The following is a 17,141-nucleotide window of genomic DNA, read 5'->3' as shown; positions in this document are numbered from 1 at the left end:
GATATTTAATCCTGCAAACCCACTTACAACCAAGTAAATTCTTATCATAGTTGCGAGGTACCAACTCTCATTTGTCATTTTTAATTAAAGCATTATATTCATCTAACATAGCTTGACGCCAACGTGAGTCTTTAGAAGCTTGTTTAAAATTAGTAGGTTCAGACTCAACCACATCAGTTTTTAAATTCATAAAGACCTTAGGCTTAGAGACACCGTCCTTTAAGCGAGTAACCATAGGATGGTGGTTGCCAACTACAGAAGTCGGGGGTGACAGGGGTGGGTTGGACAACGCAAGACTAGACGACGATGGTGAAACTTGGGAGAGGGTCATGGCATGGGAGGGTAAATGACATGCTTAGACAACACGCGAAGGAGGATTGGCAGGTTCCAAGCCACGCACAGCAGTGGGCGAGGACGCGCAAGCTGGCTGGGCAGAAACCGGAAGAGGCCCGACCTGGCCATCGAGCGCTTGCTCGATAGCGGGCAAGGCAGACACGAGGGGGGACTAGACGCGGACGAGGATGGGGGCTGACGCAGCAGGACTGCGAGGAGAATTCGAGGGCGTTGAGTGCAGCACGGGCGAGGCAGACCGCACAAATGGCGTGTCCGCGTCCGGAAGGGAAGCAGCGGGAATGCTGCGAGGAGAGGACGAGGGGCCTATAGGCTTTCTTGGGTCCGTACGAGCAACATTTGTGAGGTTCCAGTCACAAGTCAATACTAACGAGGAGGTGTGGGGCACAGCAGACGCAGAACCAACCAGAGTACGATAAGGGAACTTATGTTCATGGAAAAGGACATGACTAATAGTGATGACTTTATTGGTAGTAGGATCAAAACATCGATACCCTTTGTAATCTAATGGATATCCAATAAAAACACAGGTTTTAGACTTAGGTTGTAGTTTGTGATTTTTAGAGTTCTGAAACAACGGGAAGCATTCACATCCAAATGTTTTAAAAAATTGATAGGAAGGGGGACGATGAAATAATTATTCAAAGGGAGAGACACCCCCTAAAACCGAGTTGGGTAATCTATTGATAGTGTAAGTGGCAGTATATGATGCATCAACCCAAAATCCAGCAGGAACGTCAGAATGAATTATCATAGTGCGTGTCATTTCAATTATATGACGATGTTTGCGTTCTGCAACACTGTTTTGAGCTGGAGTATGGGGACAGGATTTTTGAAAAATTATACCATTATCAGAAAAATGTTGGAGAAGAGGAGAATTATCAAACTCTCGTCCTCCATCACTTTGAAATATTTTAATTTTGCAATTAAATAAAATTTCCACCATCTTTTGAAAAATAAGAAATTTAGAATAAGCTTCCGATTTTCGACGTAAAGGATAAATCCAGGAATATCTCAATAAATCATCAACAAACACAACATAATAGCGAAATAATTGATTGAACAAAACAGGAGATTGCCAAAGATAACTTTGAATTTTATATAATGGATATGTAGAAATATGTTCAACTGAATCAAAAGGTAAACGATGAATTTTTCCTAGCTTACATCCAAAACAATCATCATGAAACTTAGAGGTACATGTGATATATTTATTTGAACATAAGGTTCCTAAAATGCTAGAAGATGTATGACCCAAACGAGCATGCCAAATGTCACCCGACTCCTTAATGGCTAGGAAAGCAGGAACTGAAGGCTCGGGAGGGACAATGCTGGGCTAAATAGGGTAGACACCTTGCTTACTGGTTCCCTGAAGCAGAACTTCCCCCGTTATCTGGTCCTTAACAAAAACAGAATTTTTATCAAAACTCACAACACAATCATTTTCATGACACAACTTGTTAACTGATAATAAATTATGTTTTAAATTAGGAACATGACAGACAGATGACAACCGGATGGGACAACTTGCAGTTTTTAAAGTTAAATTTCCAGTACTTTTAATAGAGAGTAAGGTACCATTACCAACTACAACAGAACTAGACCCAGTATAAGGAGTTTTAATAGAAAACGTACCATCCTGAGGAGTCATGTGAGATGCAGCTCCCGAATCCGGGTACCAGATTGAGTCATCAGCTTCACCACCAACCGACGGTGCAACTAAGGCTCGAGTGACACTTTCAGAGGAGGATGGAACAAAGCTGGAATTGAACCGTTGAGGACAATAGGTAGCTTGGTGACCTGGAAACCAACATAAACCACATGTATCGGAAGAAGGGGTAGAGGTAACATTGTTACTACTTGATGAATTACTCCCTGTAGACGACAAATTATTAGTAATATAATCTAGGCAAGACATATTATAGGATGACAAGTTAGAATATTTACTCATACCACTTGAGCGTCCCCGATTACCATTGTTGTTTCCAGAGCCACGAGAATTATTATTTCCCCCATTGCCACCATTATTGCCACGACCATTGTGATTGTTATTACCCCTACGATTATTATTACCACCTCTGTTTATGTTATTCCTTCCCCGATTTCTCCCTACAGAACTAGCATGGGAGGAGGAACTTGATCCAGATGCAGTAGATTTAGCAGCAAGTAAGGTATGATGAGAATCAGATGCATCCTTAGAGGTCAATAAACGTTGCTCATGAAGGAGCAATTTAGTACGCAAATCATCAAAACTGATAGGAAACGGATAATGCAGCAAAGTGGTGACAAGGTGATCATATTATGAATCACGATCAAGACCAAAAAGGGTGTACTGCACTAAATCCTGGTTCGACACAGGACACTGAATGGCAGCTAGGGAATCAACAATCACCTTAATATCACGCAAAATCTGGGAAGCAGTCTTTTTAATACGTGTTAAATGACCCTTTAATTCCATTGATCTGGCCATACTAGCATGCATAAATCTAGTTTGTAAACGAGTCCAAATTTCGACAGAGGTAGATAAACCATGAACATCCACAAAAACATCCCTAGATAAGGTGGCAAAAATCCATGATTTAATTTGTTGATCCACACGCAAATATTCATAAAACTGAACATTAGGAATCGTAATGCCATGATCATCAATAACAGTAGCAGGAGGAATAGAAATTGTGCCTTCAACCATACCAAGTAATTGATGCGAAAGAAGCAAACAAGTAATCTGGGTTTTCCATAACAAATAATCCTCGGGAGAAGAGAGTAATAGTTACCAAATTACTGAGATTAGGGGCGGAGATTTGTGGGAGGGCAAATACAGAAGCACTGTTCGGCGTGATAAAGGGTTGGAAAGTGCCGGCAGAGGGTGACGGCGCCGAAACCGGCGAAAAGCCTAGCGGGAATCGCAGGTGCTGCGACAAGGATGGACCACCATAAAGAGGAGAGACCGAATAGGAGGCAGCAGGGACCCGGCTAGGCGAGGCGACACTGTAGATGGCCGAAGAGAAACCAGGGTGGGGCGCAAAAGACGTAGTGGTTGGGCTTCGGCTAGGCGATGCGAAAGCATCTGGTGTCGTCGAGTAACACGACGGGAAGGACGGCAGAGTGCCGCGTGTGGTCGTCGGCGGAGGCAACGGCGGACCAGAGGTCGACGCCGGCGACGGGGACACGGAGGCAGGAGACGCGACGGAAGTCTGGCGCTCAAGATCCATGTCGTGCGAAATTTTTATTTGAGGAAAAAATTAAAAATTTCAGAAGAAAAAAATTGTGGCTTTGATACCATGTACAAGTGTGGGAAATAATTGTGTTAACCTGTTGTAGGTTAACCTGTCATTCAATATTTATAATGTTTATAATACAAACCTATGACTAGTAAAGTACCATTCTATCCTTTACAATATAATATTATCCCTTTACATATAATATTATCCAATAGTTGTGCTCTTCTTTGATTTCCATCTCTTAAGATGAGAATCGATCTCAGGATCTTTTGTAGACTGAAAAAGAAGCTCTAATCAACTGAGCTACTCCTCACTCTCAATCTCTTTAATTCTCTTTGTCTATACTTCCTTTACATTCTCTACATACATGCAGCACTTTACAATAGAACGGTTCTATTTTCGGTTAAAAAATTCTTTTAACGTACCTCTTCATGACATAGGTCCTCCTTTTTATCTCTCTATATCTTTCCTCGACACATGGACTCCTTATAGATTGTGCATTTCCTTATATTATGACATCCAGGAGTACTATAAGGAAGTATAACTGTATTGATCGATATGATGCAAGTTGCAGTTTTGATGGATAAGAAACAATGTTTTGTTGCTTTCTTGATTAACCATTATAGCTCTGAAAATAGCTACAAATATTTTAACTCTTGTTCACAGAAAATTCATCACTTTCTGATGGAGCATACAGACAAGCTATAATGTAAAAGTCTGTCATTCACCTACAAAACTTATTTAGAGACATCAATATCGATGAAGATATGTGTAGCAACAAATAGTTTCTGATCCTGCAAACCCTGTCCAGTTCACATTCTGAAAATTCCCTTCACTCAAACCAAGTTTCTCGTATCTCTGATGGAGCATGTTGGGCACTGAGTAGTGCCCCATTTGAAAGCCCTGATCACCCAGTAATAACCAGGTCAAACCCAGCTACTTTATTGATCGGTTGGGATCTACCCAGACCAGCCCGTTGTGTACGTTTAGCGGAGTAGGATGGTTAAGGTCCTCAGAGGTTCAACATTTCTAGGTCTACAACAGTGAAGGTACTGGTTAAACCGGCAGGGCCAATACGCATAGCAGTTCAAAAGTGATGTCTCAGATTTTCGAGCATTAGCCCCCAGATCTCTTATGTATCCTATAAATAAAATCAATGTGCATGCATAAACCTTCAGGATGGAATCTCAACATGAAAGTATGTTAAGATAGCCATTTACATCTCAACTCTGCAACCTAAAGGATAAACCATACCTACCAACACCATCATGAAACCTCTGCACAACCCCAACCCCAATTTCCAACCCCAACCTACCAGAGTCGAAATACTATGTGTATAAACTATAAACTTAAAAAAGAACAGAGACGACTCAGAATTTACAGCACACGAGTGTATGAACCCATCCTCTTTGCTTACGAAAATTTCTCTGATCCGCTTTCGCCATTCTCACTGGACTGGTATTCCATTCTGCCTGCAACCTGTAAAACCAATCAAGCATTACCACATCGTAAGAATGAATTGTCATTTTTTACAAGATGTTATATAGGACATTTACATGAGTATTTAGAAAAACTCTGTTTGGCTAAATTTCAGTTAGCCAGAGAAAGTCTTCTGTAGGTTATGAGATCGTTCTTTCACTTTATGCTCTTATTTTTGTAAAGAGGAGCAATCCTTCAAAAAGTTTTGCATTTCACTATTCCAAGATAAGCAAAGGTACTTTAATTTGGCAAAAAACAACTACGGATAGATGGACATAATTGAACAAGTAATAACAAAAACAGGTGGTTTTGTTGCATACAGCTCTCCATCATATTGAGTGAAGCTTGAAATTGAATATTCTGGTAGAAGAGACAAGCTTTTAATGAGAAGAAAAACTTACACAGGAAAGGCGAAGGAACGAGTGCTGCCTGCGCTGCTTTCAGATCGGAGAGATATGTTGCCAGAGTGTGCAACGGGCCCCATGTAAGTTATAGATGAAGGAAGTGGCATTGCAGCAGAAAAGCTCGTCTCCCCATGAACCCTCTTATCTGTCCCAAGGTCTAGAATACTACCAGGCGCTCCACTATCATCCCTAGACATAGTTTGAGTCACAGGAGGTTTCTCCACTGCCTCATTCTTTTGTGAAACTTCGTCCTCCTTTTCCTTCTCAGGATCAGTAGCAGCAGCGTTGAAATCCAAGATAATACTTCCCGACTCCACCTTGCTATTGTAGGACAATGTGTTGTTAATACCATTACTAACTGGTTCATGTAATGCAGGGAGCTCAGCAGATTGTTCCGAAGTAGCTTCCTCATTTTGATGCTGTAACAATAATACAATAAATGTAGATCAGCATTTGCAGCGCTTGAAAACCAATCAAGGCACTAAAACATCACACTAACATCATTTGAAAAATCAACCTCTTGTGAAGTTGAGGTGATACTTGACCCTAGACTACAAGCTTAAACATAGTACTGATACTAATAGTAAACTCCAAAATATTCCTCTCCCTAGCTCTTCCATCTCGAGCAGAAGTAGGGTGGTAGGCCGTCCTCTTCATATTCAAATGAAAAGGCAGGTTGGTTCAGGAAACATGAAGCATTTCTTAACAAGAATCCCAAAGAACTTGGAGTTGAGTCATGGGAACCAAAACACTACAAACAGACTGTGGCAAGCACTGTAATAATGTGATGTATCCTCTGATTGACATACATAATTTGTCAGATATTTTACTTAGAGGTGTATGGTGGTTACTCCATTAGTAAATACTTGTTCCACTTGACTTTGAATTATAATAAAAAATACTTCTGATCTATTGCGTGTATTAAGCTTTCACTCCGGAAAGTGGTGAGCTTTGGATCATCTCCTATTTAGTGCATTGATTCCGACTTCTACTAGAGAAAAAAGGAGAGAGGACACTAGTGAACACAAACACATATGATGAAGTCCAAATAAAGAAGACTGCTAGATAACCTACCTCATTGCTCTCCATACTGGTTTCTACTCCATGAACAATTGAAGGCTTTGTGAGGGATAAATCTGCGTCTGCATGCTCTGGAGGTACATTATCTTTGCAATGCTCCTCCTCAGAGACTTCAATCTCTGCATTCTCCTCCTTATGACAATTTACTTCATCTTTCTCACCTACACCTACTTGAGGGTCTTTTCTACCATAAACCACAGCACCACTCTCTACCAAATCTTTACTTTGCCAACTAGAATCGAACCCTTTCTCTTTCTCGCTTGAATCATGCTCAAACTCATGCACCTCTAGCAAATCATCAGTCCCACATTGATCAGCAGAGTATGGCCTCTCTAAGGCTCCATGAACAAGTCCATTCTTTTTCACTGAATCTTCGGCTTGGTCTTGAACGGATGGATCCTCTTCTACATCATTATCTGACCTAATTTTCATTCCTTCCTTTAACGGCACATCACCATTAACATCATCATTCAGAGGTAGGACAAAAGACACAGTTTTACTCTCATGATTGTCTTGGCTTTTAATCCAAACCGTATCATTTGTAGGAACTCCGTCATCTATCCCAATGTCTTTGACAGAGTGAAAACCATTATCTTTGTAGGAAAACATTACCTCTGGTAGCTCACATTCAGTAACTGATTTATCAGTAAATAGTTCGGTATCCTTCCTATACAGAGCTTCCTCACTAGTTGCATCAGCACTGATTGAATTACTTAAAATCCGAGAATGATTGAGTATAGCTTCTTCCCATGATAAGTTACCACTGTCCAAGTGAAAGGTCAACGAGTCTGGAGTGGACTCAAAGCTTTTTATATCATACCCATTAATGTTACTCTTTGCATAAGTATTTGAGTCTTCATCATCAGAATCAAAAGGGTTATATGACTTTCTCGGGGGAGCTTGAACACCAAGCACATGCTCATTTTCTGCCATTAAACCGGCATTTGTAAACACATCATTAGAGCTGAATAATAGAGCAAGAGTGATCCCAATTCTATTTTAATTTTATAAAAACATACAGGCATTGAAATATAAAGACTGTATCCCTCAAAATAATGTCAAAAAATAAAAAGATTCACACTTCAGCATATATGTACCACCTATATACAAAATTAGCTAATATAATGTAATAAAATTTGCAGGTTACCTAGCTTCATTCTGACATAGGTTTGGATCTCCAACACAATGTCTTACAGTCCCAAAGCTAGAAAATATCTTCGTGCTACCAAAATAAATCAAAGAAAATGTGAATTAATTCATCCCTCAGCAACCTCACAACAATTTAGTAACATTAGTTATTGAATTTTTCAGCCAGAGGATCGGCCATTCCGAATTTGGCTAAGAGAAGAAGTAAAGACATACTCAAAAAGGATAACAGATAAGATAAATCAACAACCACAACTTACCATTTTCAAATCATAATTACACAAGCAACTAGGAAATATGTGATTGCATTATGATATCAGGAAAACTACAACTATAAGTATAAATTGTCATATTAAGGCTATTAAGCCATGAAATCAAATGCATCATTCACACAATAATTGGAAAGGGATAGATAGAAAGAAAAAAGCTACTATCATATACCAAAGTTAGAAGCAATGTCTTCGTCCCATTAACTATATTCATATACAATTATGTCCTTTTGATTATTGGAAATACACCTAACTATGTAATCCAAAGTTTTGAATTTAGTAAAAAATATAACTAATAAATATTCAAAAGAGTTAAAAAATAAGCTAAACCTCAGCAAAACTGAGAATTTTCATAATTTTTTTTACCCTGTTTTCCGCTTTTTAAGTTGTTATTTGCAATTTTTTAACGGTAATCGTGGTACAATGTAGACATGTCCTTTTTACTTGAGCCCAGTAATCAAAGTACACTTGAAAGAACAAAAAGACAAAAGTAGAGAGCTTGAAAACTTTCAAAAGTCCTTTTTATTTCCAGCAGTATTGAAAAAGAAAGATATAACTAAAGCTGTTAAACTTTACAAAGTCAGACAGTCTGCTTTTCATCAACAATCCCATTCCCACTAACCAATTTTGTCAGGTTTCTTTGATCTGATCCAAAATATCCCAAATATTTTTTTTAATATATAAAAAATAAAAACTTGTGGAGAGATGTTGGAGAAACACTTGTTCATCACCTTTATGTGATTCATAATAATACATATTACAGTGACATTTTTGCGAATATAAGGAATTTAAATAGTCAAAATTTCCCAAAAATACAAAATGAGCTTATGATATGCTACTATTACAAATTATACTGACAATTTTGGACAAGAACTTTATGCCCTCCCTAAACATTCTGAGGAAAATTCCCAAAAGTTCAGTACAAACTGTACAATATCCAATAATGATCCCATAATCCCACAAATCATTGGGTAAACCCTTAATTAGTCAAAGAATTAAAAAGAGATCTGATTCTGAATTTGGAATAAAATCACATAAACAACAAAAAACAACCCAAAAAATAATGTAAAACTTATGTTTCAGAACAAAAAACTAAGCACAAAAAAACAAAATTAGAGCAAAATTTACCTGACAACAAAAAACAGAAACAAAAACAGCAGAACCCTTTGTAGTGCTGATGTTGCTGTTCCTTGTGGGGCTCCAAAGAACTGGAAAATTCACCTATCCAGAAACTCAAAATCTCAGACAACAATCATCCAACAAAAACAAAAAACACCCACAAACAGAAAACTCTTCAAATCCATCATTTGATCACAAGTTGACAACAGATGTTGAAAAACACAACACAAAACAAGTTCATGAAAAAAAAACCCACAAACAAGAGAGAGAAACAGAGAGCATAGAATAGAAAATCACCTTTAAAGAGCTGTTGATCAGTCACAAAAAAAAAAAAAAAAAAAAAAAAGCAAACCTCCCCTAAATCTCTCTAAACTAGGTCAACTATTTTCTCTCTCTACTTTCTCTCTCTTCTCTGTTGTTGGATCATTGATGAAATAAAGAAAAATTAATAATTTTGGAGCAGGAAAAATTTAATTTGGAGAGTAACGAAGAAGGAGAAAAGGAAAAGATAATTCTCTTACAAAAAAAAAGAAAAAAAAAGGGAAGAGGCTAATAAATAAGGATAGTTAAGCTTGCAATAAATACCTTCTCTCTCTCACCAGCCTCACCCCTTTATTTAATTACTATTGAGAGTACTCTTTTTTGTCTCCATTACAAGAATTAAGTTTGACAATTTTCTACCTTTTTTTCTGGGTTTTGAGATCTTTCTCCTTTTTTATATATTATTATTAGCGACCCTAAATAATAATTTGTTGGGTAAACGATGTCTTATGAGTTATGACTATTCATTTTAGCAGCTAGTAAAATATTATTGTGGGAAATGAATAAGAAAATAGTATTAGCGTTGAATAAAAATAAATACTGAGCTAAAATAAAGGAAAAAAAGGGACGGCAGAAGAGAGAGAAAGTGTGTAGGTCATCAATCCCGAAGCATTTGTGTGTGTTTTCTCTCTCTTCAAGTGGGTAATGATGGCGTATAATCGGGGAGGAGAAAGGGGCGTTGTGCATGCATCCTTAGATTTAGCATGATAGAATATTGTGATGTAGAATTCTCTAGAAAATTGTAAAAAAACTAAAAACAAAAGAGAAGAAAAGATTGTAAATTTGTATTATTATTAAAGTATGAGTGATTAGAGTAGTGATTACCTTTGCATTTTGGAAGATGATGAAGAAAAGTCAACTGAGGAAATGCGTATGTTAATGTTGTTGTGTTTTGGAGTTGAGAAGGGTTTTGTTAATTGTTATTGATGATGAGTTGGGAGAGAGAGAGACTGGAGTTTGAAGGGTCATGTTCGTTTGGCCGGGTTTACAGGTGGAGTACTACTGTCTACTGTGTTGCTGGCCCACCTTTTTCTAGTTACGTCGTCTTTCTTCTTTCACTTTTTATATGTAACGGAAGAGCGTCTATAGCTATCGATGAACTCCCTCCGTCCCATTTTTGTTGTTACATTTTGATCGTAAATACTGTTTATATTATAATTTTGACTTTTTTTATTTCATATACATAAGAAAAAATATAGTTACGTTGGATGTTCTTGATTTGTCCCAATTTGTATTTTTCAAATATATAATTTTTATAATTTTTTCATATATATAAATCAAGATATTGTTGTTTGAAGTTGCATCTCGTAAACTGAGAAAAAGCAAATGTAGCAACTTGGGATGGAGGGAGTAAAAACAGGGTCGGATCTGAATCTAATTCAATCGAAGTCTTTGGTTCAAAGAAAATCTCAATTTCGGGTTTTTGAATTGAGATTTTCGGTCCGATTTGGTCCAAATCTAAAAAAAATTCGGCCCAAATTGATAGATCGAAATTTCTAAATTTTAGTAAAAAAAGTTATATATTAACAAAATTTAAAATCCTACTATTTATCAGCTTTAAGAATATTATTATTAAAATTATTAAATTATAATGTATCTTATTATGTATAAATATGTTTAAATCATACTACCTCTGTTTTTTCTAGTTGACCCGTTTCCCTTGTGCAAATATATCAATTCACTATTTTAAACCTTCATATCTCAAATTATCAATAAGCAAAAATTGCAAAAAGTTGATATTATGAAAAAATACATTGAGACGAATCTAACAAGATTTCACATGACTATATTTTTTCTTAAGTGCAAATTATAAAAGATAGTCAAACTTACATATGTATAGTGTCAAAAGTCAAAACGGGTCTTCTAAAAAAACGGAGAAAGTATAAAAAAGTTTTTCTTACAAAAATATAGATACCGGGGAACAAGTCCAAAATCGGACTGAACTGGAAAAATTCCAGTCCCGACAAGTCCTGGACCGGTGAACACTCTATCTATAGCTAGTCCGTTGCAGTTAAAAATATAGAGTTGACAAAATATGACACAACTCAAATCCAACCTAATAATGGTAAATTAGATTGAATTTTTCAGCCCATTTGATCCTATCCAACCCGTTTAATTAAATGGATTGAGTCATGAACTTGTTGGGTTGATCCACATAACTCGAATTTTTTATATTCAAATTTATTAGTTTTCAAGTTGTGCTTATAATGTTATCTAAGAGACTAAAACCCTAGGCTTATCCATTTCTCACACTCTCTGATCGCTCCTTCAAAGTTCATGTCTCTCTAGTTGACTCATCGTTGCCGCATCTTCCCCTCTTTCTATCCTCCTTCGCTTTAGCATTCAAGACTCCTACCACTTATTCTTTTTGTACAAATTAGAGCGAAAGCCCCAAATCCATTGTTGATTTTTCATCAAGAATTCAAGACTCCAACAAACTTTAGATCTATTTTTTTTGATTTTCTCCATGTGTGGTTATGTTGTGAGAGTAGACGAGTAGTTTATGTTTAAGTATCATAGTAGAACTTAAAAGACCTTGAACAATTAGAAACATCCACAACCATGGGATTAGTCCCATTTTCTCTCTCCTTACCTCATTCATCCATATCAATTCCCGTTGACTTTTCCATCTTTTTGTTTTTTGTTTTTTTTTGACAAAGTTCAATACAACCTAAAAGGCAGCCTTCACTGTTTCCTTGCTGCAATAGCTAAGGAGTGAGCTAGGTTCACCTTGGTTCTAGGGACATGAATTAAAATGACTCAATGAAATTTACTTAGTAGACTTAGAATATCCAAGATGATACTTCTTACCCCTATGACAACTATCGGTGGATTCGTACATGCTTCCACTCTATTTTTTGCATCCGACCAAATTTACAAACTTTGATGTCCTCTTTTTTGCGCTTCTAATATTCCAAAAAAGAACTACACAGGCTTCAGCTTGGTTTGAGGAGTCTGCAAATATTTTTTCCATCCATTTTGCTGTTATTTTACCAGATTCAACCAAAACCCATCCATATGCAGCATATTTCCTTTGATCTCTATTCTTCCCTTCCTTCCAAGCTCCATCCACTATCAGGATAGTCCATTGCCCCTCCATTAACCATTTTTTCCTCCATGATACATTGTTAATGTTTCCCTTTGTCCTTTTTTGTGCTTAATTCTCCTCAATTTTATTTTTGATTGGCTCTAGCACTTCCGTGTTGATCCATCTTCCTCGCCATCCCTTTATCCAGCCAGATACTATTCTAGGATTTATAGGTTCGGGAATATTAAAGACCTTTTTGTTTCTCAGCAACCACAAACTCCAGAGTATAGCCATGAATTCAAATACCTCGAGGTCTTCCTCTCCATCTTGCTTCATTAAGAACCATAACCAGTTTCTTGTCCACTCTCTTATACCCATTGTCTTTGGTTGGTCTGCATTTATTCCTAAAGAGGAGCTCTTCCATATACACATTGCGATTTCACAGTTTTTAAACACATGAGTTTCAGATTCTTCGTGCTTCCCACAAAGTGGGCAAAGACTCTCGCTTAGGATTTTTCTTTTCCTAAGGTTAACTCTGGTGGCTAAAGCACCGTTATATAGCTTCCAATAGGAAAATTTCTATTTTGACCAAAGTTTGAACCTCCATAATTCCTTCCAGAATAATTGAACCTTTTCCTTCGAGGTAATCCCATCCTTAAGAAACCAATAACGATTTGATTGAGTAATCTGCCTTAAAGGATGCTAACCAATAGAAATCATCCTTCCTTATTTGAAGAGGGATATGGATTGACCTTATCTCATCTGACGTTTCTTCTTCAAACGATTTATTTAGAGTTGTATTGTCCCATTTCTTTTTACTTGTGATTAGGTTTGACACCCATATTGGTTTGTTGGGGAGCTGGTCTTGTAGATCCTGACGAAAGGTAATAAGGTTTTTCCCAACCAATATTTCTTCAGTGATGTTGATACAACTGCCATCCCCTATTGCGCGCCCTACTCCCTTTGCCATATTCTACACTTCTCATTTCACGGACTCCTAGGCAATTTTTGGAGAAGAGAGAGGTAGAGAGTAAAAAGAAAAGGGACCCATGTGGGAGGAGAGAGATAGAGGGAGTTTATTGCCCAAAAAAGAAGTGTAGCAAGTAATGTGAAACTTCCCATAATGGAAAGTGTAGCGAGTAAAAAGAAACGGATGAAGTATATATTAAAAAAGTTCAAAAGGTAAAAAGTTAAAATCCTACTATTTGTCAGCTTTAAGAATATTATTGTTAAAATTATTAAATTATAATGTATCTTATGTATAAATATGTTTAAATTATACTACCTCTGTTTTTTTTAGTTGACCTGTTTCCCTTGTGCAAACATATCAATTCACTAATTATCAATAAACAAAAATTGCAAAAAGTTGATATTATGAAAAAATACATTGAGACGAATCTAACAAGATTTCACATGACTATATTTTTTCTTAAGTGCAAATCACAAAAGATAGTCAAACTTACATATGTGAATAGTGTCAAAAGTCAAAACGGATCTTCTAAAAAAACCGGAGGAACTATAAAAAAGTTTTTCTTACAAAAATATAGATTTCGGGGAACAAGTCCAAAATCGGACCGAACTGGAAAAATTCTAGTCCCGACAAGTCCTGGACCGGTGAACACCCCTATCTATAGCTAGTCAGCTGCAGTTAAAAATATAGAGTTGACAAAATATGACAACTCAAATCCAACCTAATAATAGTAAATTAGATTGAATTTTTCAACCCGTTTGATCCTACCCAATCCGTTTAATTCAATGGGCTGAGTCATAAACTTGTTGGGTTGATCCACGTAACTCGAATTTTTTATATTCAAATTTATTAGTTTTCAAGTTGGGCTTATAATGTTATCTAAGAGACTAAAACCCTAGGCTTATCCATTTCTCACACTCTCTAATTGCTCCTTCACAGCTCAAGTCTCTCTAGTTGACACATCGTTGCCACATCTTCCCCTCTCTCTATCCTCCTTCGCTTCAGCATTCAATACTCCTACCACTTATTCTTTTTGTACAAATTAAAGCGAAAGCCCCAAATCCATTGTTGATTCATCAAGAATTCAAGACTCCAACAAACTTTAGATCTATTTTTTGATTTTCTCCATGAGTGGTTGTGTTGTGAGAGTAGACGAGTAGTTTATATTTAAGTATCATAGTAGAACTTAAAAGACCTTGAACAATTAGAAACAAGCTCCATCCACTATCAAGATAGTCCTTTGCCCCTCCGTTAACCAATTTGTCCTCCATAATACATTGTTAATGTTTCCATTCGTCCTTTTTAGTGTTGAATTCTCCACCATTTTATTTTTGATTGGCTCTAGCACTTCCGTGTTGATCCATCTTCCTCGCCATCCCTTTATCCAGCCAAATACTATTCTAGGATTTATAGGTTCAGGAGTATTAAAGAATTTTTTTGTTTCTCAGCAACCACAAACTCCAGAGTATAGCAATGAATTCAAATACCTCGAGGTCTTCCTCGCCACCTTGCTTCATTAGGAACCATAACCAGTTTCTTGTCCACTCTCTTATACCCATTGTCTTTGGTTGGTGTGCATTTATTCCTAAGGAGGAGCTCTTCCATATACGCATTGCGATTTCACAGTTTTTAAACACATGAGTTTCAGATTCTTCGCGCTTCCCACAAAGTGGGCAAAAGACTCTCGCTTAGGATTTTTCTTTTCCTAAAGTTAACTCTGGTGGCTAAAGCACCGCTTCCAATAGAAAAATTTCCATTTTGGCCAAAGTTTGAACCTCCATAATTCCTTCCAGAATAATTGAACCTTTTCCTTCGAGGTAATCCATCCTTAAGAAACCAATACCCTGATTTGATTGAGTAATCTGCCTTAGAGGATGCTAACCAATAGAAATCATCCTTCCTTATTTGAACAGGGGTATGGATTGACCTTATCTTATCTGACGTTTCTTCTTCAAACGATTTTTTGAGAGTTGTATTGTCCCATTTCTTTTGACTTGTGATTAGGTTTGACACCCATATTGGTTTGTTGGGAGCTGGTCTTGTAGATCCTGATGAAAGGTAATAAGGTGTTTCCTAGCCCATATTTCTTCAATGATGTTGTTACATCTGCCATCCCCTATTGCGCGCCCTACTCCCTTTGCCATATTCTGCACACTTTTCATGAGGCTTCTTCCACTCCAAGAACAGTTAGCTGGAAATTTTCCTTCCATGCTTCTAGCAAACCAATTCGAAGAATATTTCGCGCGAAAAGCTTACTTACTAGTAGCTACCTGTTTTGGTTAATTCTCCACGCCTGCTTGAAAAGGGTAGCCTGATTCAAGACTGAGATAGTTCTTAGGCCCATCCCTCCATTGCTCTTATGCTCTTCTACGACTTCCTTTTTTCTCCAGTATATAAGTTTCTTGTGTTTACTGGATTTCCACCAATATCGAATAAGGAAGGAAAAAATACTTTTGAGGATTTTTTTTGGTATCATGTATGTCGCCATTATGTGAGAGGTATATGCTATCAGGATACTGTTTATTAGAATGAGTTTCCCTGCTAAGTTGAGATGTGGAAATTTCCAACCTGAGATAGTCCCCTCTATTTTTTGCTACAATTCGTGAAAGCTGATAAGATTTCTTTTGTAACTTCATTGCCGCAAGTAGCCCATTCCTTTTATGAAAAAACTGGAGGGATTCCATCAGGCCCTGGTGAGGTTAGCCCTTTCATGGATTTGATTGCTTCCTCAACTTCTTCCTTTTTAAACTCCATATTTAGATGATCTATATGTTGATCTGAGAGGGTCACTATTTGCTCCACCCATTGTTTTATCTCTAAAGTTCTGGAATTTTGGGTACTCGATTCTTTGAGAAGATTTTCAATATTTCATTTCTACACTGCCGTGTTTTGACACTTTTGAAGAAATAAGTTGTTGGTTTGTCCTCTTGCCTATCCCAATTAGCCTTGGCTCTTTGCTTCCAAAACTCAAGCTTAATGTCTGTAGCCATTTTTACTACCTTCCTGTAGTTTGCTTCAATTTTTTTTCCTTCAACTTGATCCAGATTATTTTGAAGGTTTGATAATTCTTGTGTAATAGCCTCCCATTCCAACTTATGCTCCTTCTTAAAGTCTACGCACCATTTCTTGCAATTTATCTTAGCTTGTTCTAGCTTTCTTTGCATAACAAACAAGGAGGATCCTTCTATGTTCCTTTCCCAAGTTTTTTGTATAAGACTTGTTATTTCCTCAAAATCAAGGCACCAGGCCTCTATTTTATAAGGTCTATTCTTCTTTATTCTTTCAGGATTACAATCCTCGATGATAGGGCCATGGTCTGATAAGAAAACTGGGTAATTAGTCGTTTGTGCATGGTAGAAAAGCTTCCTCTATTCATTGTTGCAGTATACCCTATCTAACCTTTCAAAGATTGCATTGTTATCTTTTTGGTTATTGTTATCTTTTTGATTTGTGATAATTCTTGATAATTTTAGCCTTGTAACTAGTGTTCCTACACTTAATTGTGACATACAAGAGGATTTTCATCAGATTTTTGTGAAGTTTCTAACTTTGTCCACCATTGTTGGTTTTCAAGTTTTCTCATCCTCTCTAATGGCGGCTCGTCGCGGTGCACGTGGGAATGACACTACCATAGTTGAGACGGACCCTACATAAACCCACATTATCTATAAAGACGAACGAAGGGTACATTTCCAAAAACTTAAACATCGCATGATTTCTCCCACTAGATTTGTTAGTCGAGATCTCTTGCTT

The 17,141-nt window shown here is 37.1% G+C and overlaps 1 protein-coding gene across 2 annotated transcripts; it reads right to left on the bottom strand.

The window, feature by feature from the left end:
- Positions 1 to 4,156: 4,156 nt before the first annotated feature.
- Positions 4,157 to 9,604, bottom strand: LOC104896134 (hypothetical protein). Of its 2 annotated transcripts, none has more exons than XM_010682835.4 (6): positions 9,367 to 9,604; positions 9,079 to 9,171; positions 7,683 to 7,806; positions 6,530 to 7,461; positions 5,453 to 5,874; positions 4,157 to 5,051 (listed from the first exon to the last, which is right to left on the bottom strand). In XM_010682835.4, exons 3-6 carry the CDS (start codon positions 7,690 to 7,692, stop codon positions 4,943 to 4,945), a joined length of 1,473 nt encoding a protein of 490 aa, XP_010681137.2. In that variant the 5' UTR covers positions 7,693 to 7,806; positions 9,079 to 9,171; positions 9,367 to 9,604; the 3' UTR covers positions 4,157 to 4,942. The 2 variants fall into 2 exon arrangements, with proteins under 2 accessions (XP_010681137.2, XP_010681140.2); XM_010682838.4 differs by having other exon boundaries at positions 7,683 to 7,757.
- Positions 9,605 to 17,141: the final 7,537 nt, after the last annotated feature.

The sequence above is a fragment of the Beta vulgaris genome, chromosome 6, assembly GCF_026745355.1.
Source record: "Beta vulgaris subsp. vulgaris cultivar EL10 chromosome 6, EL10.2, whole genome shotgun sequence".
Classification (NCBI taxonomy): domain Eukaryota; kingdom Viridiplantae; phylum Streptophyta; class Magnoliopsida; order Caryophyllales; family Amaranthaceae; genus Beta; species Beta vulgaris.
This window is presented reverse-complemented; position numbering and strand designations above follow the sequence as displayed.

What these genes read in the sequence shown, in the direction of transcription:
- LOC104896134 (XM_010682835.4), bottom strand. An exon ending in CCAGTATGGAGAGCAATGAG is followed by an intron (nt 5,875 to 6,529) that starts GTAGGTTATCTA and finishes TTATTGTTACAG; the next exon opens with CATCAAAATGAGGAAGCTAC. An exon ending in CGTTCCTTCGCCTTTCCTGT is followed by an intron (nt 5,052 to 5,452) that starts GTAAGTTTTTCT and finishes TTGGTTTTACAG; the next exon opens with GTTGCAGGCAGAATGGAATA.